Source organism: Carlito syrichta, unplaced genomic scaffold (assembly GCF_000164805.1).
Source record: "Carlito syrichta isolate Samal-C Ts95f unplaced genomic scaffold, Tarsius_syrichta-2.0.1 Scaffold163527, whole genome shotgun sequence".
Taxonomy (NCBI): domain Eukaryota; kingdom Metazoa; phylum Chordata; class Mammalia; order Primates; family Tarsiidae; genus Carlito; species Carlito syrichta.
This window is the reverse complement of record NW_007107623.1, coordinates 140,525-163,168: the sequence shown is the minus strand read 5'-3', so window position 1 is coordinate 163,168 and position 22,644 is coordinate 140,525. Positions and strand designations below refer to the sequence as shown.

Genomic DNA, 22,644 nt, shown 5'->3' with positions numbered 1-22,644 from the left:
TGGAAGGTGTTGCTTATTTTTCACATGATAATTTCCTACTCTCTCTTTTAGACATATTACAGATGCTACACTTGCCATTGTGAAAGGAGAGACAGTTCCACTTGATGTCTTGCAGATCAAGGTAAAGACTTTTTCTTAGATTTTGAAAAAAATGTGAAAGTAATATACACATGCATGTTAAAGAAAATAAAATACAACAGTTCATATGAGATCACAATGAAAGCAACAGTCCCTCTTTCCTTTGCATTCCAAGTATTACCCCAGAGAAAAATAATTTTAACCTGTTAATTCTACTTGTTATTATGAATTAATATGTTTATAGTTCTACTTTAAAAAAAAAGTTGTAGTAAAAAAATCACATTTACCATCATAACCATTTAAAAATTTTAAATTTTAGCAACTTTGGGGGGTACAAATATTTTTGGTCTGGGCTTTAAGTGTACCCACCATTCCCTTCTGTGCACATTATACCTGATTCCCCCTCCCCTTTCTGAGTCTCCAGTGTCCATTATGCTATTGTCTATATCTTTGCATAGCCTTAGTTTAGCTTCCACTTATAAGTGAGAACTTGTGGTGTTTGGTCTTCTGTTCCTGAGTTAGTTCACTTAGGATGGTGTTCTTCAATTCCATCAAAGTTGCTGCAAAACACATGATTTCATTCTTTTTGATGGCTGAATTGTATTCCATAGTGAATATATACCACATTTTCATTATCCACTGATTGGTTGATCGGCATATAGATTGATTCTACGTCATTGCAATTGTAAGTTGTGCTGCGATGAACATGTGGGTTGCAGGTGTCTGTTTTATAAAATTACCTTTGGGTGTTCCTTTGGGTAGATACCTAGTAGTGGGATTCATGGATCAAATGGTGGATCTACTTTTGGTTCTTTGATAAATTTCCACACTGCTTTCCATAGAGGTTGTACTAATTTACCCTCCCACCAACAGTGTATAAGTGTTCCCTTTTCTCCACATCCATACCAGCATCCACTGTTTTTTGATCTTTTTTTTTTTTAAATTTTTTTTGGCAGAACTACGAAAATCTTTAATTGGTATAGATCCCAGAATATTTCACAGAACTGCAATCACCATACGAACATGTAGATTCAGTACATATTTGGAAGCAGCATAGCACAAACCCCAAGAAGAGCATGAAGTCATCTCTCTGTGGGTTCATTTGTAGCCATACTGTGAAGTAGCTCTTTTACACAACAACACAACTGCAAATTTGTAATACTTAATCTTACATTTTATGTATAGACCATAATTATTCTCAGAAGCAAATCGAAGAAATCTGAGGCCACAACACCATTACCAATTAAGAAATGTGGTACTTACTTTCTTCTATATTTAGGAAAAAAAAAATCCAGTTTTGGAGGTGCCAATCCTTACCCCTATACTAATGCCAGGTATTGAGCAGGGAATAATGGGGGAGTCCTGGGCTTCAGCCCTTGATGGACATGCTCAAGGACCACAGAGCACTTGGGCCATATTACCAAAGAGGACCTTGAACATCTATCATAATACTATAAGAAAAGGATTGACAGTGGTAGGAATCTATGGGAGGGGGGCAGGGAGGACAAGGGGGGTGGGATTAACGGTAGTCGATATCTGTCTGGGGATGGGGGGACACCTTTTATCAACAAGGGTGGCTGAACGATGCATATTTGTATACCTAACCCTTTACTGTACCCCACAATTTTAAAATAAAATTTATGTTTAAAGAAATGCTAAGTATTGCAAATCGATCTTTTTTTAAAACTGTGGAGTACAATTCAAGATTAGGTATAGAAGTAGCCATCATACAAAGTTTGGGCCTCCCTTTTTTCCCCACTTCACCTGGTTTGAGATCAAGTACTTTTATTGATGTTATGTCCTACTCCCTACCCTTTCCCTGGTAGTTTCCTGCTATGTCAATCCCTTTCTTATGGTATTATGGTAAATGTTTGGGGTCCGCTTATGAGTGAGAACATGTGGTACTCAGTTCTTTGTTTCTGTGATAGATCACTGATTATTATAGCTGGTATAAGGTCTTATTGTGGTTTTAGTTTGCATTTCTCTGATGATGAGTGATGTTGAGCGTTTTTCATATATTTGTTGGCCATTTATATATCATCATTTGAGAAGTCTGTTCATGTCATTTGCCAGCTTTTTAATGAGGTTATTTGCTTTTTCCTTGCCGATTTGAGTTCTTTATAGATTCTAGATATTAGTCGTTTGTCAGATGTATAGTTTGTGAATATCTTCTCCCATTCTGTGGGTTGCCTGTTTGCTCTGTTAGTTTTTTCTTTTGCAGTACAGAAGCTTTTAATTCAATTAAGTCCCACTTGTTTATTTTTGTTTTAGTTGCATTTGCTTTTGGAGTTTTAGCCATAGATTCTTTGCCTAGACCAATAACCAGAAGAGTTTTTCCTAGGTTTTCTTCTAGGATTTTTATGGTTTCAGGTCTGACATTTAAATCTTTACTCCATCTTGAGTTAATTTTTGTATACGGGGACAGATAGGGATCAAGTTTCATTTTTCTGTATGTAGCTATCCAGTTTTCCCAGAACCATGTGTTGAATAGGCATCCTTTCCCACAGTGTATATTTGTGTCTGTTTTGTTGAAGATCAGGGGGTTGTAGGTATTTGGGTTCATTTCTGGATTCTTAATTTTGTTCTATTGGTCCATGTGTCTGCTCTTGTACCAGTACCATGCTGTTTTGGTCACTATAGCCTTGTAGTATAATTTGAAGTCAGATAATGTGAGGCCGCCAGCCTTGTTCTTTTTGTTTAGAGTTGCTTTGGATATTCAGGCAGTTTTTTGATTCCATATGAATTTAAGGATTGTTTTTCCTAATTCTATGAAAAATGACATTGGTAGTTTGATAGGGATTGCATTGAATCTGCAGGTTACTTTGGGTAATGTGGTCATTTTACCAATGTTGATTCTTCCAATCTATGAGCATGGAATGTCTATTTGTGTCCTCAACAGTTCTTTCATCGGGGTTTTGTAGTTCCCCTCGTAGAGAACTTTCACCTTCTTGGTTAAATATATTCCTAGGTATTTGACCTTTTTGGCTGCTATTGGAAATGGAATTGAGTTCTTAATTTGATTCTCAGCTTGGTTGTCGTTGGTGTATAGTAGTGCTACTGATTAGTATGTGTTAATTTTGTATCCTGAAACTTTACCAAATTCATGTATCAAGTTCAGAAGTCTTTTGGGGGAGTCTTCAGGATTCCATAGGTATAAGATCATATAGTCAGCATACAGAGATAGTTTGATTTCTTCTTTTCCAATTTGGCTACCCTTCATTTCTTTTTCTTGCCTGATTGCTCTGGCTAGGACTTCTAGTACTATGTTGAATAGGAGTGGCAAAAGTGGGCGTCCTTGCCTTGTTCCATTTCTGAGGGGGAATGTGTTCAACTTTTCTCTATTTAGGATATTAGCTGTGGGTTTGTCATATGTGGTTTTTCTTATTTTGAGGAATGTTCCCTGTATGCTGACTTTGCTGAAGGTTTTTATCATGAAAGGAGGCTGGATTTTATCAGATATTTTTTCTGCATCTGTTGAAATGATTAGATAATTTTTATTTTTAATTATGTTTATGCAGTGGATAACACTGATTGACTTGCATATGTTGAACTAACCTTGCATTCCTGGGATAAAACTCACTTGGTTGTGGTGTATTTTTTTTTTATGTGCTGCTAAATTCAGTTTGTTAATATTTTGTTGAGATTTTTCATGTCTAAGGATATTGGTCTGTAGTTTGCTTTCTTTGTTGTGTCTTTTCCTGGCATTGGTATCAGAGTGATACTGGCTTTATACAATAAATTAGGGAGGATTCCTTCCTCTTCAATCTTGTGGAATAGCTTCAGTAAAATTGGTACCAGGTCTTCTTTGAAGGTCTGGTAAAATTCAGCTGTGAGTCCATCAGTCCTGGACTTTTTTTTTTTTTTTTTATTGGGAGGCTTCTAATGTTTCAATCTTGCTACTCATTATTGGTCTGTTCAGGGTTTCTGTTTTTTTGTGATTTAAGGTTAGGGTGTTGTCATTTCCAAGAATTTATCCATTTCCTCTAGATTGTCTGTTTGTATAGAGGTGTTCATAATAGTCTCAAATAATCTTCTGAATTTATATCATATCAGTTGTAATGTCTCCATTTTCATTTCTGATTGAACTAATTTGAATCTTCTCTTTGTTTCTTAATCTGGCTAGTGATCTATCAATTTTGTTTATTTTTTCAAAGAGCCAACTTTTTGCTTCATTTATTGTTTGTATTTTTTAAAATTTCAAATTCATTCTATTCTGCTCTGATCTTTGTTATTTCTCTTCATCGGCTAGCTTTGGGTTTGGTTTTTTTGTGTTCTTCTCGTTCCTTGAGGTGTGATGTTTGGTTGACGTAATCTTTCAGTCTTATTAATGTAGGCCTTAAGTGCTATAAATTTTCTTCTGAGCACAGCTTTGGCTGTATCTCATAGGTTTTGATAACTTGCTTCATTGTCATTTGTTTCAAGGAATTTTTAAATTTCCATCTTGATTTCATTGTTGACCTAAGGTTCATTCAGGGGCAGATTGTTTAACTTCTGTGTTTTTGTGTGGCTTTGCATGTTCTTTTTGGAGTTAATTTCTAGTTTTATTCCACTGTGGTTTGACAAAGTGCTTGATACAATTCCAATTTTTAAATGATTTATTGAGAATTGATTTGTGGCCTATCTATCATATGGTCTATCCTGGAGAATATTTCATGTGCTGATGAGAAAAATGTATATTCTATAGTTTGGGGATGGAATGTTATATAGATGTCTGTTAGTTCCATTTGCTCTAGAGTCTAGTTTAACTCCAGTGTTTCTGTTGACTTTCTGTCTTGATGATCTGGCTATTGCTCTCAGTAAAGTGTTGAAGTTGCCCACTATTATTGTATTGCTGTCTATCTCTTTTTTTAGGACTCTTTCTTTTAGAATTTATTTTATAAAGCTAGGAGTCTGGTATTAGGGGCATATATATTTTAAATTGTTATGGTGTTCTCATTGGATTGATTCCTTTATCCTTACATAATAGCCACCTTTGTCTTTTTTTTACTGTTGTTAATTTAAAGTCTGTTTTATCTGATATGAGAAGGCTACTCCTGCTCATTTTTGTTTTCCATTTTCTTGGAATATTTGTCCCTACCCCTTTACTTTGAGTCTCTATGAATCTTTGTGACTTAAGTGGGTCTTTTGAACACGGCAGATATTTGGGTTGTATTTTTTTTTGTCCATTCTTCCAGTCTGTATCTTTTTAGCGGGAAATTGATACCAGTTATGTTCAAAGTTAATGATATGTAAGGTACCATTCCATTCATCATACTGGTTGTTATCTGGCTTGTTTATTTATATATTTATTTATTTTCTTTGTCATGTTGATCTTCCATAAGGCCTATGAGCTTTATGGTTTCCAGTGTTTTTCTACTGGTGTATTTTGACCTTTTGTTTTAGTATTTAGAACTCCTTTGAGTATTTCTTGTAGAGCTGCTATAGGGTTGACAGATTTCCTCAGTGTTTCCTTGTCTGGGCAAGACTTTATTTTTCCTTCATTATGAAACTTAGTTTTGCAGAATACAAAATTCTTGACTGACTGTTATTATTTTTGAGGAAATTGAAGATGGAGCCCTAATCCCTTCTGGCTTGTAGGGTTTCATCTGAGGAGTCTGCTGTTAGTCTGATAGGTTTACCTTGGTAAGTTATTTGATGCTTTTTACTTACCGCTCTTAAAATTATTTTCTTCACAATTAAAGAACTTTGCATAACCTAATCATTATATGCCTTGGGGATGACCTTTTTTACAATGCATCTTCTGGGGTATCTTTGGGCTTTTTGTATCTGGATGTTTAGATCTCTGACAATGCCAGGGAAGTTTTCCTCCATTATTCCCTCAAATAGGTCTTCCAAACCTACTGCTTTCTCTTCTTTCTCAGGAACACCTATGATTCTTAGATTTAGATGTTTTACATAATCCCACATTTCTTAGAAACTTTATTTCATTCTGTTGGTTCTTTTTTCTTTATTGTCTGAGCCTTGTCTTCAAGTTCTGAGATCCTTTATTCTGCTTGTTTTAGTCTACTGTTAAAACTTTCTGCTGCATTTTGTACTTCCTTAAATGATTCTTTCATTTTCAGAATTTCAGCTTGGTTTTTTTCTTAAGATGTATATCACTTTGGAGAATTCTTTGTTTATATCCTTAATAGTTTAAAAAATTTCTTTATGTTGGTTTTCAGTTTTCTCTTGAAGTTCATAGATAATTTTCAAATCAATCTTTTGAATTGTATGTCTATTTTGGTTAGAGTTCATTGCTGAAGAGTTGGTGTGGTCTTTTGGGGGCATTGAGGAACTCTGTTTTTTCATATTGTCAGAATTATTTTTCTGGTCCCTTCTCATTTGGGTAGACTATTTCTCCTTATTTGAGGTTGACAGGGGCTGATGTAGGCACTGTAGGGTTCTCTTGGTTATGTATAGCCTTGGTGTGTCAGGCTGTGTCAGTCCTGTGTTGGGCACCTACACTGGCTTATGGTGTCCTGAGTGGCCGAAGTGGCTTAGAAAGTGGTGGGGTCTGGGATCAGGCCTTCCCCGAAGCTGAGATGTTATATCAGATGTGATGGGCTGTGCTGTTGACCTTTGGCCAGGAGTTGGCTCTTACGACAGAAAGGCGGCTGCATTTGTGGCTGTGGGCTTTCTGCCTGGCCTGTGTTGCTCCAAGGAAATGCCCACCAACCTAGGAATGGGCCAGTATTCTGGAGATTACCCAAGTTCTCTGTCTTTTTTGACCTTTTGGGGTCAGTGTGGGGGAGGGGACAGACCTGAAGCATCTCACCTATGTGCACTCTTGGCTATCCCAGTGGGGATTGGGAGAGAGTCCCAGGCCACTGGGTAAAGCTGTTGTGCAAGGCAGGCACGGAAGAGTTTACAAGGGAAGTGAGAGGTTGGTTTGGCAGAGTCCCAGCTGGTTTCCCACCTTGGCCTCAAGCATTCTGCCTGGTGATTCTCTAAGTGCAGCTGGCTTCAGGGCCTCGGGTGTTCTCACAGCAACCCGCCCCAGCCAGGAACTGTCTGCAGCTAAGGAGTTTGCCCTTGGGGACTGTTTCCTCCCAGGCTAGCTAGAAAGCTGCCACTCTACTTGCAAGGGTTGAGTTCCTGGGAAATGGTGGCTGGCACTGCTTGTGGCTTTCTTTTTTCCTGTCTCATTCCATATGGACTTCGGCAGAGCATGGCTGTGGGTAAGGCAGTTTCTCATGAGGAACTGGGGTCCTGCAAGGCTCAAGGAGCCCTTCAAGTTCATGGCAGGAACCCAGAACTCCTGGATTCCCCTCACTCATCTTCCCCACTGTGTCTGAGGCTGCTGGTAGACTGTGGTAGTGCAGATGAGAGTCTCACTAGTTCCAGCTCAGGTCAATGGATTTTTCCCTTCATTGCACTCTATGATTATTATCACTTCTTTGAAGAGTTATGAGGCATACTGCTGGTTTTGTTCCTCTCTGGGTGCAAAGGAAACTATTTTGGTTTACTCTGAAGGAGAAACTCCTGTCATAACCATTTTTAAGTGTACAGTTCAGTCGTGTTAAGTATATGATGCTACTTTTTGATTTATCAGTTTTAGACCTTTTCTTCTGATTTCTTTGTTATAAAGGCATACTCCTTTTATCGTGCTTCACTTTATTATGCTTTACAGATATTGCTCTTTTTACAAACTGAAGGCCTGTGGCAACCTTGAGCCAAGCAAGTCTGTTGGTGCCCTTTTTCCAACAGCATGTGCTTACTTCATGTCTCATGCCACATTTGGTAATTCTTGCAATATCTCCAACCCTTTCATTATATTATTATATCTCTTATTGTGAACTGTGGTCAGTGATCTTTGATGTTATTATAATTGTTTTTGGGTGCCACAAGCTGCATCTATATAAATTGGCAAACTTAATCTGTAAATGTTGTATTCTGACTGTTCCATCAATTGGCTGTTCCCTCACCTGTCTCCCTATTCCCTGAGACACAACAATATTGAAAATAGCCCAATTAATAACTCTACAATGGCCTCTAAGTGTTCAAGTGAAAGAATCACTTGTCTCTCACTCTAAATCAAAAGCTGTAAATGATGCAGCTTAGTGAGGAAGGCATGTTAAAAACTGAGATTATCTGCAAACTAGGCATCTTCTACCAATTAGCCAAGGTGTAAATACAAAGGAAAAGTTCTTGAAGTAAATTAAAAGTGCTACTCCAGTGAACACACAAATGATAAGAAAGCAAAACAACTTATTGCTGATGTGGAGAAAGTCTGAGTGGTCTGGATAGACGATTGAAACTAGCCACAACATTCATTTAAGCCAAAGCCTGATTCAGAGCAAGGCCCTAACTCTCTTCAATTCTGTGAAGGCAGAGACTAGTGAGGAAGCTGCAGAAGAAAAGTTGGAAACTAGCAGAGGTTATTTCATGAGATTTAAGGAATGTAGCCATCTCTATAACATAAAAATGTGGGGTGAAGCAGCAAGTACTGATGTAGAAGCTGCAGCAAGCTATCCAGAACTAGCTAAGATTCACTAATAATGGGATCTATCCTAAACAGATTTTCAACAGAGTTAAAACAGCCTTCCAGGATTGTCATCTAGGGCTTTCATAATAGCTAGATAGGACAAGTCACTGATCAGCTTCAAAGCTTTAAAGAACTGGCTGACTCTCTTGATATAGCTTCATGCAGGTGAGGAACTTAAGTGGAAGTCTATGCTTATTGACCATTCTGAAAATTTTAAGGCCTTTAAAAATTATTCTACTCTGCAAGTGCTCTATAAACAGAACAACAGAGCTGGATGACAGCACATCTGTTTATAACATGCAATACTAACTATTTTCAGTCCACAGTTGATACCTACTGCTCAGAAAAAAAGATTCCTTTCAAAATACTACTGTTTATTGACAATGCATCTAGTCATCCAAGATCTTTGATGGAGATTAACATTGTTTTCATGCCTGCTAACATCCATCTGCAGCCAAGGATCAAAAACAATTTCAATTTTCAAGACTTATTCTTTAAGAAATATATTTTGTAGGTCATAGCTGCCATAGTTAGTGATTCCTCTGATAGATCTGGGCAAAGTGAATTAGAAACCTTCTGGAAAGGCTAGGGGCATACCTCATCAACAAGGGTACCTGCATAATCAATGTTTGTATACCTAACCCTGAATTGTACCCCACATCTTTATAATAAAAAAATAAGAAAAAGAAAAAAAAAGGAAACCTAGAAAGGATTCATGATTCTAAATGCTGTTAAGAATATTTGTGATTCACCAAAGGAGATCAAATATCAACACTGACAAGAGTTTGGAAAAAGTTAATGCTAGTCATCATAGATGACTTTGAAGGTTTCAAGATGTCAGTGGAGGAAGTAACTGCAGATGTGGTAGAATTAACAAGAAAACTAGAATTAGAAGTAGAACCTGAAAGTATGATTGAATTGCTGTAATCTCATGATAAATTTGTAACAGATATGGAGTTGCTTCTTGACATGAAATCTACAGATGAAGATGCTATGAACATTGTTGAAATGACAACAAAGAATTCAATATATTGCATAAACTAAGTGATAGGCCAGCCATGGTGGCTCACACCTATATTCCCAGCATTTTGGGAGGCAGAGGTAGAAGGATTACTTGAGTTCAGAATTTGGAGACCATCCTGGGGAGCATAGCAAGACTTCATCTCTACAAAAAATTAAAAAATAGCTGGACATGGTGGCACACACCTGTAGTCCCACCTACTTGGGAGGTTGAGGAGGGAGAATTGCTTGAGTCCAGGAATTCAAGGTTGTAGTGAGCCATAATCATGGCACTGCACTCTAGTCTGGATAACAGAGTGAGACTCCAACCCAAAACAACAGCAACAACAACAACAAAATAACAGCAGCAGAGTTTGAGAGGTTAGACTCTAATTTTGAAAGAATTTCTGCTGTGGGTCAAATGCTATCAAACTATATCACATGCTACAGAGAAATCTTTCATGAAAGGAGGAGTCAATTTATGTGACAATCTTCATAGTGGAATAATAGATATTGGAGACTTGGAGAGGTGACAGGGGAGTGAGGGATGGGAAATTACCTAATGGGTACAATATACACTATTCAGGTAATGGTTACAGTAAAAGCACAGACTTCACCACTACTCAGCCTATCCATGTGAGAAAACTGCACTTTACCTCCTAAATCTATACAAATTAAAAAAAAATTATCTCAGTTTAAATTAAAAAATAAATTGCCACGGCTACCACCCTGATCAGTCATCAAGACAAAACCTTTCACCAGCAAAAAGATTATGAGGGTTCACATTATTGTTTGCAATTTTTAGCAATAAAGTATTTTTAATTAAAGTATGTACTTTTTTTAGGCATAATGCTATTGCACACTTTATAATAGACTATAGTATAGTGTAAACACAACTTTTATATGTACTGGAAGCCAAACATGTTGTGTGGCTCACTTTATTGCAATATTTGCTTGATTGTTTGGTCTGGAACAGAACCTGCAATATCTCTGAGTTGAACCTCCATATCTTCTCCCAGTATAGTTGTAGCACTACTTTTAGTTTCTCTGTTAATGGTGTCTTACTTGCCAATTTTGGGGCAATGCGAATATGAAAAAGAATAATAATGCTGATTCATTAAAAGGCCTTAAATAAAAATGGGAAATCCATGAGTTTACAGTGATATTACAGAACTGCCAGCTTGTAAATGTAGAAGGAATGATAGAATTGGAAAATTAACATTTTGTAATCATCAGTGTAATAATTGATTTAGGTAGAGGTTATCAGTGGATGCTGAAAGCATTGGATAAAAGGTTGTTGGGAAACAAATATTCACCAGTCTCTAAGTATCTCATATTACTTATTGATTAAAAGGGAAAAATATACCTATATAGTGAAGAATTCTAACATACACCACTTTAACTAAGTGATCAAACTTAGCTTCACCAATGATAGGACAAACTGACATTATCTGCCTCCTGATGTGATGCATTGTATTGCGAAAAATGCATGTCATATATGTAGTTTCCTTCAAAACCTTAATTAACCGTTAATTGTGAGAAATAATCAGACAAGTCCAAATTGTGTGACATTCTAAAAGCAACTAGACTGACTTCTTTAAAAAATGTCAGTGTCATAAAATCCACATGAAGGTTGATAGTCTGTTCAAGATTAAGAGAAACCGAAAAAAATAACTAAATCTAGCACAAGATCCTAGACTGGAAAAATGGGAAAAAAAGCCAATCAAGGTATTATTGGAACAATCAGAGATATTATAATGTGAACTGCATATTAGATATTACATATTGATTTTAGATTTCTTGAGAGTGACAATGGTGTTATGGTTATATCTGTATATATCCTTGTTCTTAGAAGGTGTCATGAAGTCTAATAAGGAGCATATTGGCAGTAGTGAATCTGGGTGAGAGGTATAAGTGGTATTCATTGTACTATTAAAAGATTTTTTAATTCACATTTTTCGAAAATAAAAATTTGGAGGGTAAGAAGGCCCAATCACCATTCTCAAATTTGATCAAGATTCTCTCTTAAAAAAGGACTTAATTCCTAGAAAACAGATATTCTCACTTGGACAGTAGTTAAGTAGCTAATTCTTCTTCGTCTAAATTCTATCTCCCTTCCCCCCTCCCCCACCAAAAGGGCAAATCACTAAGAAGGCAGAGCCATGAAGTTAAAGAAAATCCTACAAATAATCAACTCAGATTTCACCTTAAAATGTACCAGCTACATTCAGCATAAACATTTTATATTCATTCAGGTTTCCTGATGTTTGTGAAAGAAGGTTCTACACTGTGGCATAACTACAAACTTCAATCCTAAAAAATTACTGTCAGTTGTATAGAGTTGACTACACGCGTATTTATAATCAGTGAACCCATGAGCTTGCAGCTTTTTAATTTCCTTTCTTCTTCATGCATTTATATCTGGACTCTGCTGTGACCTCATTGGTTGTAATAAAGTAATTAAATTGCAGTTGATCTTTTAGCATATAATAAAGCAAAATAGTTTTCATAAAATGGAAGAGCTATGCTGAAAGAAATTCTAGCCTAGGAAAGTACTACAGATCGATATTTACAAAGATATTATTTAAAATATTATTTTTACCAAAGAAAATGAGTCAGGATATATCTCTTAGTAACTGAGTGATTTACTGTTTCTTAATATGTGTGTAAGGAATATCACTCTAGAGTAACAAGGATTTAACCAGAAAATCTCACTGTGCTTATATTTAAATGTCTCTTGTTTCCTTTATCTTCTTCTTTCAAATATACCGATTTTGTGAATTGGTGAAACCAGTATCAAATTTACCACAGGCTTTGTATATTGATGACACAGCCCAGAAAGCAGAAAATGTTAAAAATGCAATTCCTAAAAAACGTGGTAGAACAGCCTCTTTTCTTTTCTGAGAAACCCAGCTAGGCTGAATTCATTTTCTCTTTTTCCTTATATCTGAAAATTGCTTTCAGGATATGGAGGAAAGCATTACAGATAAAGCCTGATACCAAATATTTCTTCTTTTAAAGAACAACCTAGACCCCATCAAATACATGACTGAAAATTGTCCAAATAGAAATCTGGAACTATAATAATACCTTATATTTAACTGTTTACACACTGTTCAGTGTGTGTTCACATCTCATTTTAATCTCCAACTTGGTGAAAAAGTCAAGATGTGGATTAGTATCCTCATTCTTCAGATTAAAAAAAATAGTCATCTGGTTATATGACTAGTTGTGCTGGACACAAAACTAGAATCTAGACTTTCTCACAGTCTGTTACCTTTTCCACTTCACTGGTTTGTCTACATGGTATCATACTTGGCATTATTCCATGGTTTTTTTCTTCCCTGTGTTAGGGTCTCATTCAGTTACCCAGGCTGAAGTATAGTGGCACAATCCTGGTTCACCACAGCTTTGACCTCCTGGGCTCAGGTGATCCTTCTGCCTCAGCCTCCCAGGTAGCTGGTTCTACAGGCTACAGGTATGAGCCACCATGCCAGGCACGCACAGCTAATTTTTTTTTTTTTGGTAGAGATGAGGTCTTGCTATGTTGCCTAGGCTGTTCTCAGACTTCTGTGCTCAAGCTCCCCAGAGTGCTGTGGTTACAGGTGTGAGCCACTATGCCCACCTATTCTATGATTCCTAAAGGGTAATTTTCCCACATAGACATCTATGATGCCTAGTACTGACTCTGAAGTAACTACTGGAAAGATTTATGGAATTCTTTAGAGTTTTTTTCTTTTTCTTTTTTCCTTTTTTTTTGAGTTGGAGTCTCACTCTGTCGCCCAGACTGGAGTGCAGTGGCCACTCCCGGCCACCGCAGCCTCGACCTGCTGGGCTCCAGTGATCCTTCCACCTCAGCCTTCCAAGTAGCCGGAATTACAGGCATGCGTTACCATGCCCAGCTGATTTTTTGATTTATTGTAGAGATGAGGTCTTGCTGCCCAGGCGGGTCTCGAACCCGCGGGCTCATGCAATCCACTCACCTCAGCCTCCCAAGGCGCGGGATTACAGGCTGAACCACCGAGCCTGGCTATTTTTAGTTTTTTTAACGGAGTCTTTTAGACCCTGCAGCCCTGAACCAAATAGGATATACAGGGGAAACAGAGGGAAGTTAGAGTCTTTTCCTTTTCCCTGTCAGTCCTGGCTAATTATATGGATTCCTTTTTAGACCCTGGCTCTAGTCTGCCTCTTAAGATGATGCTCAGAGCTGCATGAGAACTCCATCAGAGCTCCTCCTACTTTATTTCTCTTATTCTAGAAACACTAAAGTTCAAATATTAAACCTATCTAGTTGACAGGAATTGTTTTCTTTTCAATGTTCCTTAAAGCTTTATTACAACCAGCTCTTCAAGTTATTTTCTTTTGCAAACCACTGGACCATTTTTCCTTAGGGATTTTTTTTTTCCAGGGTAGTCTGAATTGGGGCAATATATCTCCTTTGCCTTTAAGATCTGACTGTGTGCTTATCTTTCTCTTTTTGTCTTTGTTTACTGACCTGTCCATCTCATAATCTGACTACTTGCCCATACCTTTAGTGGGCTAAGATACAGTGTACTTTGTCTACTGGCTTCTACTCTGTCCATCTTACCTTGCTTATTTGTACATTGCTCATATGTACCCAATGAGGACTAGTCTCTCAGTGACTGATCCTCAGGCCTCTTCTGAATGCTGACTGTTGGCTGCCCATCTGGCTATCTGGCTTCTCTAGATCTGTTCACACCTACTATGCCTTGGCTGCTAATTTCCTATTGTCCAGAGTCATTCCCACCCTTTGCTAGCACTCACATCTGTGGAACGTTGAAGTTACAAGGCTCTTCAGTTAATTCTAATGGAATAATTTTAAAATTATTTCCCCAGATGAAGAAAGAGAAGACAGTGTTAGAATACCAGTCAGCAAATCTCCAGTACTTATCTCAGCACTTCTTATCTATCCTACATGCTTTAGAACAGCATTTCTCAGGGAATACAGGTTATGCAAAAATGTTCTCTCAGAGAAGGATTGCCCAGTGAATAGCTTAGGAAAATTATATTTTCCTTTTGGGAAATTTATAATCAACATATTAACGTCTCTAAGAAGAACTACAGTAATAACAACTTGTTTCAAACTAATAAGTTGATGTTTTCTACTTTATTTCATCATGGAATCATCTATCATCATCACCATCATGATCATTGTTATTTGATGTAACACTTAACATGTCATGAAACACTTGGGGAAACACTGCTATAGACACACTCAAATAATGTTATTTCTCTCCCTTAGGCGGCACATTCTTCTCTCCTCATCTTTCTCTCCAGTCCTTTCCAGCCTTCCCAGTCTAGGTACCTTATTTTTTAAATGTTGGTCAAATGGTCCAAAGTTGCAGTCAGACAAGAGGAATAGTTTTGAGATCTATTGCACAGCAGTGTGGCTTTAGTTGATAATAATGTATTATATCTTTCAACATAACTAAGAGAATACATTTCAAACGTCTTACCACAAAAAAAGAATAAGTAACTAAGGTGATGGATATGTGAATCAGTTTGATTTAATCATTTTACCTTGTATACATATATCCAATCACATTGTACTTCACAAATACATCCAAGTATGCTTTGTCAATGAAAAAATACTGATGAAAGATTATTTAAATTGTGTTTTGTTTTAAAATTTGTGTTATATTTTCCCTGACCATCTCTTTCTCCTTTGTTCACCTTCCTGTTATGCAGTTGCACCTACTTTTTTTTTTTTTTTTTTTTTGAGTTGGAGTCTCACTCTGTCACCCAGACTGTAGTGCCGTCACACACTCCCGGCCACCACTGCCTCGACCTGCTGGGCTCCGGCGATCCTTCCGCCTCAGCCTTGCAAGTAGCTGGAACTACAGGCACGCGCCACCACGCCTGGCTAATTTTTGATTTATTGTAGAGCTGAGGTTTCGCCAAGTTGCCCAGGCAGGTCTCGAACCTGCGGGCTCAGGCAATCCACTCACCTCAGCCTCCCAAAGTGCTGGGATTACAGGCTGAGCCACCGAGCCCGGCTTGCACCTACTTTTGTAATACTCTGTATGTCTCTGTTATTTGAACCATCTATATCATGCTATTTTTTGTGTCTGTGTCTATATATTCCTCTACTACTTTGAGCTCCTTGAGAACAGACTTTTTTATTTTTATCTTTAGCCTCTAATGGATAATATATATTTGTTCACAGCAACTTGGATGGATTTAGAGTCTATCATACTCAGTGATCTATCACAGAAACAAAGAACAGACTACCATATGTTCTTACTCATAAGCAGACCTTGAACAATTATCATAATACTATAAGAAAGAGATTGACAGTAGTGGGAAACTGCCAGGGGAGGGGGGCTGGAATTGGCTGTTGAGGGAAACTGCCAGGGGAAGGAGGGGCACACCTCATCAACAAGGATACCTGCATAATGAACATTTGTATACCTAACTTGGAATTGTATCCCACATCTTAAGATGAAAAAGAAAAAGACAGTATACATGAAAAAAATGATTAGCTTATAAGTTAGAAGCTTGACATATAAAAACTTACCACATTTTTATACTTCCTTAGTAGTTTTGTTAAGAAGAATGTAAAGTGGGAGTTAACTTAAACATTATTTAGTTTCAATATTTTATTCGGTTCTAGATGATACAAGGTACATTGACAGACAATAGTGGGGTTGGGGAAACAAGATGATGAGGCTGTAAAGTCATGGAGGAATAACCAAAAGACCAGACATTTAGCTTGGAGAACATAATGGCTAAGGAAAGAATATAGGCATTTGAAGTAGGGAGTGTGTTAGCTTGTTCACCACTGTGTCCTCAGCCCACACAATGCTTGGCTTGGAGTTGGGGTTCAATAAATATTTATTGGGTGAATGAGTAAAAACATATCTGTCTTCAGATACTTAAGATGTGACTGTTATGGAATTATAGTGAGAGGAGGGATATTTCTGATTCATGTAAATGCTTTATAAGGTTATTCTGTCACCTTCTTTATGATTATTACTAGTCATTTTTATTTTATTAATTTATTTATTATAAGTTTTATTTATTTGCTGTTGCCACCCACTTTGCTAGCAGGTGAGGAAACGATGATGATAACCCTTTTATATACATGTAAGAGATCATATGGTAAAGTTTTTTTTTAGTGTTAAGCAAAAGGTGACCTCATTTTCAGAAGTAGAAGTCAAAGTTCAGAAGTTAAGTGACTTGCCTAAGATCACTTAGGTATTATGTGAGGACTCTCACTTCAAAACAATTGTTCTAAGTTACTGTGGCATTTTATAAATCTTTAGTGATCAGCATATATTCATAAGAAAGAATGCAGTCTTTAAAGGTATAATACTTATACACTTAGACTTTGATAAAATTATTATTTATATCAAAAAATGCTGGAGTCTACCTTGACTCCCCATAGTCAGTCAGGCAAGAAACCATATTGGCTCTATCTTCAAAACATATTCAGAATCCAGCATTACCTCTCTATTGTTATCACTCTGGTCCCAGCCACCTTTGCCTTTTGCCTGGATTATTACAGAAGTCCTCTAAATCTTATCATTCCTCTGCCCCTGCCTTCCTACAGTCTGTTCCCAGCACAATGGCCAGTGTGCGGTTACAAGTTAGAGCATATTACTTCTCTTCCCAAAGCCCTCCAACAACTTTTCATCTCTGAATAAAAGCCAACCATCCAAAGGTCTTCAAACCTTCCAGGGCCAAACATCTTCTCCCACCTCCTTATATTAAGTAGCAGTTACCTCTCCCCTCAACATCTTGGGGTATCTCTTTTTTCAGCCCATTCTCCCTATTCCTACTGTTTCTAGCTCCTCTATTGTTGAAACATACAGGAAAGATTAAAGAAAATTTTTTTTACTTGACAGATAGTATTATAGCAACCTCTTGGTTGCTGATGCCCCGATGCTGGCTGTCTTATGGGTTCATGTATGAGTTCTCTGGGACTCCCTCCCCCTTCCCCCCCTGTCCCGGGACATAGTTTTCTGATGTTAGAGACCTGTTCTATGTGCCACCTCTTTCAACTTCCTCCTTCAGCCTTCAGGCTTGGTACATTCCACAGCCTCTTAGTACTTGGGGACCATGGCCCCTAAGCCAGGTTCTTAGATGGGTCACTGTCAAGGTGATTCAAAGTCCTGCTATCTTCCATAATATCCACTAGGCACCAAGGAGACTAATATTTTCTTGTGATAGCAGTCAGTGAGTTACCTCACCTTGCCCTCTTTCATTGCTATTTCTCTCTGTAATTTCCTTTTCTCTTGCTTAAGTAGGTACAGAGAACAGAAAAGCAAACTACTTGCATGAGCAGATACAAGCAAAGGGATGAGAAACCAGTATTTTTTCTCTTGCAGGCCTCTCTTATTTGTGTGTGATGCTTCTAGAAATTCCTCACTTCGTTTTGGTGTAGTGGAGATGGGCATGGGAGCACTCCCTCCCCTGAGGAAAAGACCTTTGGTACTTTCTCTAGGCCAGCAACTTATAGTGCCAAGGATTCTCTTCTGGTTCTGTCTGTACTGACTGTGGTGGATCATGATCTCTGTTGTTACTGCTTTGGTCTGGATGACTTTTGCCTTTTGTCCGGATTGTTACAGGAGTGGTGGAAATTGAGCTTGTTTTGCCCCTCTTGCAGTGAATTCTGTGGGCTTGTGTGTAGCATTTAGCAGTTTTCTCTAGAATGTGAGAGTGCTTGGTGCCTATCAGTTTTCAGCTCTCAGACATTAACTGCAATTCTGAGCTACAGGAAAAGTCTCATTCAGAATCCTGGTTCATATTTTTTTGTGATTTTAAGGAAGCTTCTTTGTAGAGTATAAACTCCAAGGGGCATTGGCACGACTGTGTATTTTTTCTATATATTGCTTAATTCACAGATTTGTTAGAAACTCCCTCATTGTAATATGTAGTCTTTGACCAAGCGCTGAACTAAATCTGAATCACTTTTTATTTCAACTTGTTGTGACAAGCATAGGACTGTATTTTCAGATATTCAGGTGAAACATTCTAGAGTACTAGGATTCTGATCTTAGCCTTTCTTGACCCTATAAGGAGAGTACAGGTTTACCAGAGAGTATACCAGAGAGAAGAATTTCTGGCTGAACTGACTACTGATATTGGTCCAAGAACCAGCATAGTTAGGAACTGCTTAATTTCTAGTCTGAAGGATGATAATTGTTCTCTTGCCAGCAGATTCATGAGACTTAATATATAAAAATTAATTTTATTTTACAGTACAGGTTATCCAAATGCTTTTATTGAGCACTCACAGGATTAATTTATTGAAAGTTCCAACATATTTTTTAGAATTTTGATATGATGAAAAGTAGGCCACGAACATTTGCTGAGTGCTTTCAGATAGAGAGTTCCAAATTATAATCATGAATTTAAATTAAATGTATTTAACTTCCAGGGTGAAAAGGAACAACCTGTGTTTGCAATGACTGGCCTTCGCTGGGGATCCTTCAGAGATGCTGGCGTCAAAGTTAGCAAGTAAAGGATTACTCTATTGATGTGTGATGACTTTTTAAAAATCTTATTCTGTCCCTCCCTGCCTTTGAGGTTTTAACTTATGATAACCTAGTGGGGATAAATTTGGTGGACCTGGAGGTAGAATTATGTGTGATTAATGGAGGTAGGAACAGTCAGACAGAGGTTTATATTCTATATGCAGAAATTCTGGGTAACATTCCAGTTTCTTCCACACAAGCTAGTAGTAGCTGAAGAGGAAAAGGGTATGTTTCTATTTTTAGACATAATATTTAAGCATAGATTAGACTCAAGCATAAACTGCAGGGAGAACTGGATTGCCTATCATCTTAAAACAGGCTTAGCAGGGTAGTGGAAGGTACTGCCTGTGCCACAGCCTCATGGAGCTGTTATAGTCCTAGTTGGAAGACTTTTTCTGAAAGGTGTTTTTTGGATGGCCTGCAGATTGAGACTACAGTCCACCTCTCTTAGAGAAGGAACATGTCATCTAACTGTATTTGAGATAGGAGAAACAGACATATTGAGGAGCTAATTAGAGGGCTGGCTTTTTATGGTAATGGACTTATTTTTGGAGAATCCATTATGTGAAACGCAACTCTTGGCTTGGAGAAGGGCATGTCATATTCCATTTGCTGTGGAGAGCTAGTGTAGGCTAGGACTTGCTGAGGTAGGACTGAAGGAGACACTGCATGAGGTTCACTTCATACCTGACAGGTGGTGTTTTTTCCTTTCCTTTTTTCTTTACCTTTTCTTAAAAACAAGGGCTTACCATTTTAGTACAGTTTATGATGGATCTCACACATAGCTTTCATCAAGATATTCCTCTTTCACTTAATGGGCCAGCCCGCCATACTTTTTTACAGGAATTTCTCTCACTTGTTTTACTTTATTATTTTTGCTAATGAAATTTCTGACAGTGAAATGTCCAAAGAGAGATATTATCATATTATATTACACACTGCATTCTTAAATATTTTACATCTCCTTATTTGCAAGTTTGCCATGATTATATGGAGTCCACGTATTGCCTTGTGTTTTATCTATAATCTCAGATTCCAGCAGCTCACCAAGAAGAATTGCTTAGCCTTCCATAAAATGTCTGGCAGGGCAAATTGCTTTCCAAAATGTATTAATCAGTAATTAAACACAAGCACAAGTCGCCCTTTCAGGAAAAGTTCACATACTTGGCCCATATGTTGATTGGCTTCTGAACAATGAATTTTAAAATTCTGGTTGTTATTGTATACCTTGGATAGAACTATCCATAGAGTTGCTCTTTGTGTTAAGGAAGAAACAGTAGGGATTGAAGAAGTCATTTCCTTGCTGACTATAGGAAGACTACAAGCACACAAGCATAGTGTCAAAATTTGCTACTGGTAGACATGAAGGGAACTGCTGACAATTTAGAAATAAACTACCTGAGATGAGATGTTGTTCTACTTGGCTAACTGGGAAAAGAAGCAAACTCTGAAATAAACTTACACACACACACACACACACACACTCAGATGATTAAGGCCCTCATTAGTAGCATCACAGTATTAGTCTGAACGGTAATTTAAAGTGACTCCACACTGCCTACTGGATTCTATCTAAACTCCTTGTTCTGGTATTTCAGGCCCAATTTACTGTGTCATCACCCCTAATTATGTAATTATGCATCTTTTAATCTTTTCCCTCCTTGTCTGACTGTTATTCTCGCTGTTTCCCACACCCTTGCTTCTTAGAACTCTTATCTAGAATGGTCTCCTTCCCTCTGTCATGTATCTAAAGCCAACCCATCTCTCTAAGTTTCATACCTTTATTCTGTGACATTCATTTTGTAAGCATGGCTGCTTCAATGATTTTAAGCCCTTAATGATTTTTTGTCCTCTCTTGATTCTCCTTACTAATAAATAGTGATCAGTTTATACCTTGCAATAGTCATTCATTGTTTTCTTTTTTTTTTTGAGTTGGAGTCTCACTCTGTTGCCCAGACTGGAGTGCAGTGGCTGCTCCTGGCCACCGCAGCCTTGACCTGATGGGCTCCAGTGATCCTTCCGCCTCAGCCTTCCAAGTAGCTGGAACTACAGGCATACACTACCACGCCCGGCTAATTTTTGATTTATAGTAGAGATGAGGTCTTGCCAAGTTGCCCAGGCGGGTCTCGAACCCGCGGGCTCAGGCAATTCACTCACCTCAGCCTCCCAAAGGTGTGGGATTACAGGCTGAGCCACCGAGCCCGGCTCATTTATTGTTTTCTATTACATATTTGGGCCTTTTTTCCCCTTAAATCTGAAGCTTCCAAAGGCAGGAATTTTATGCTCTGTATTTCTTCTTTTTCCTCCCATATTCATAGTAGATGCTAAATAAATGCATACTGATCAGTATCAATAGAGAGCAGTTAAGATGGGGTGGTTTGGTGGGTGACTCAGCCTGTAATCCCAGCACTTTGGGAGGCTGAGGCAAATGGATTGCCTGAGCCCGCAGGTTCAAGACCAGCCCAGGCAACTTGGCGAGACCTCGTCTCTACAATTAAAAAAAAAAAAAGAAAAGACAAGTTTTAAGAGAGCAATCTATGCTACTTTCTAATATCAATTAGGCATACCCTCTCTCCAGTAGCTTTATGTATTTAGCAGTATGCAGCAGATTCTCTTTATTCCCAGGTTTAATATTTGCTATTTTAAAGCTGAGTAACATAAGTGATGTGAAATTACACTGGGTTAGACATTTTAATTGTGTGTGGCCGTGTGTGTATTTTTGTTTGTGAAAGGACATAGTATACAGTATCCAATCATTTAACTTGTGAGTAGTGACACGTCAGATGGTATCTGCACCTTAGTATGACTTTACCATTTTCTACTCATTGCTCTTTTGAACGTGTAGTCAGTCTTTTGTATCCGTTGGTCCTACATCCATTGATTCAACCCATTGTAAATGGAAAATAAAAATTAAAAGACACACACACACACACACACAAAGTAAAACTTGAATTTGCCGCATGCCAGTGCACTATGTTGAATCTGTGTGAATGAAGTGAAGTGGAGGCATTGTATTCATTATTGTAAGTAATCTAAAGATAATTTAAAGTATATGGGAGGATGTGCATAGGTTATAAGCAAATACTACATCATTTTATATTGGAGACTCAAGCATCCTCAGATTTTGGTATCCTTGGGGGGGTTTGAGGACCAATCTGCCACAGATACTGACAGGACAACTGTATACTGAATTATATTCTATGGTTTAAAGGCTATGATACAAGTGATACTTATAGATTTGAGGACTCAAAGAGACTCTAGTTATATATCACTTTTAAATTGCAAGAATCTTTTCACTGTATAACTAATTGCATACTGTTTGACAAAGCATTTAAATGCAGATTAAAAAATTTACTCTAATACTCTTGTGCTAAGCTTCCAGAGTAGCCACTCCTAACAGAAGTATAATCTAATGTATTATCTTCCATGAATGGTATCTTTCACATTGACAGTTCTTTTAATATTGTACTCAGAGTTTTATCTTGGTCTTTCTCAGGTACTGGTATCTTGGACCTCTAAAAATCAAAGCAGCCCACTTTTTCAGCACTCTTAAGGTAAATGCAATTTACAGTGAAGAAAGTTGCACTGTGTTATTTTGTTGTT

The 22,644-nt window shown here is 37.7% G+C and overlaps 1 protein-coding gene across 2 annotated transcripts in view; it reads left to right on the top strand.

The window, feature by feature from the left end:
* AGK (acylglycerol kinase) overlaps positions 1-22,644 on the top strand; it is a 104,414-nt gene that overhangs the window by 63,069 nt on the left and 18,701 nt on the right. For both annotated transcript variants that reach the window (XM_021709125.1, XM_008051100.2), the window contains exons 9-11: positions 52-121; positions 18,945-19,024; positions 22,538-22,595. In XM_021709125.1, coding sequence (XP_021564800.1) covers positions 52-121; positions 18,945-19,024; positions 22,538-22,595 — 208 coding nt within the window. The remainder of the gene's footprint in view (positions 1-51; positions 122-18,944; positions 19,025-22,537; positions 22,596-22,644) is intronic.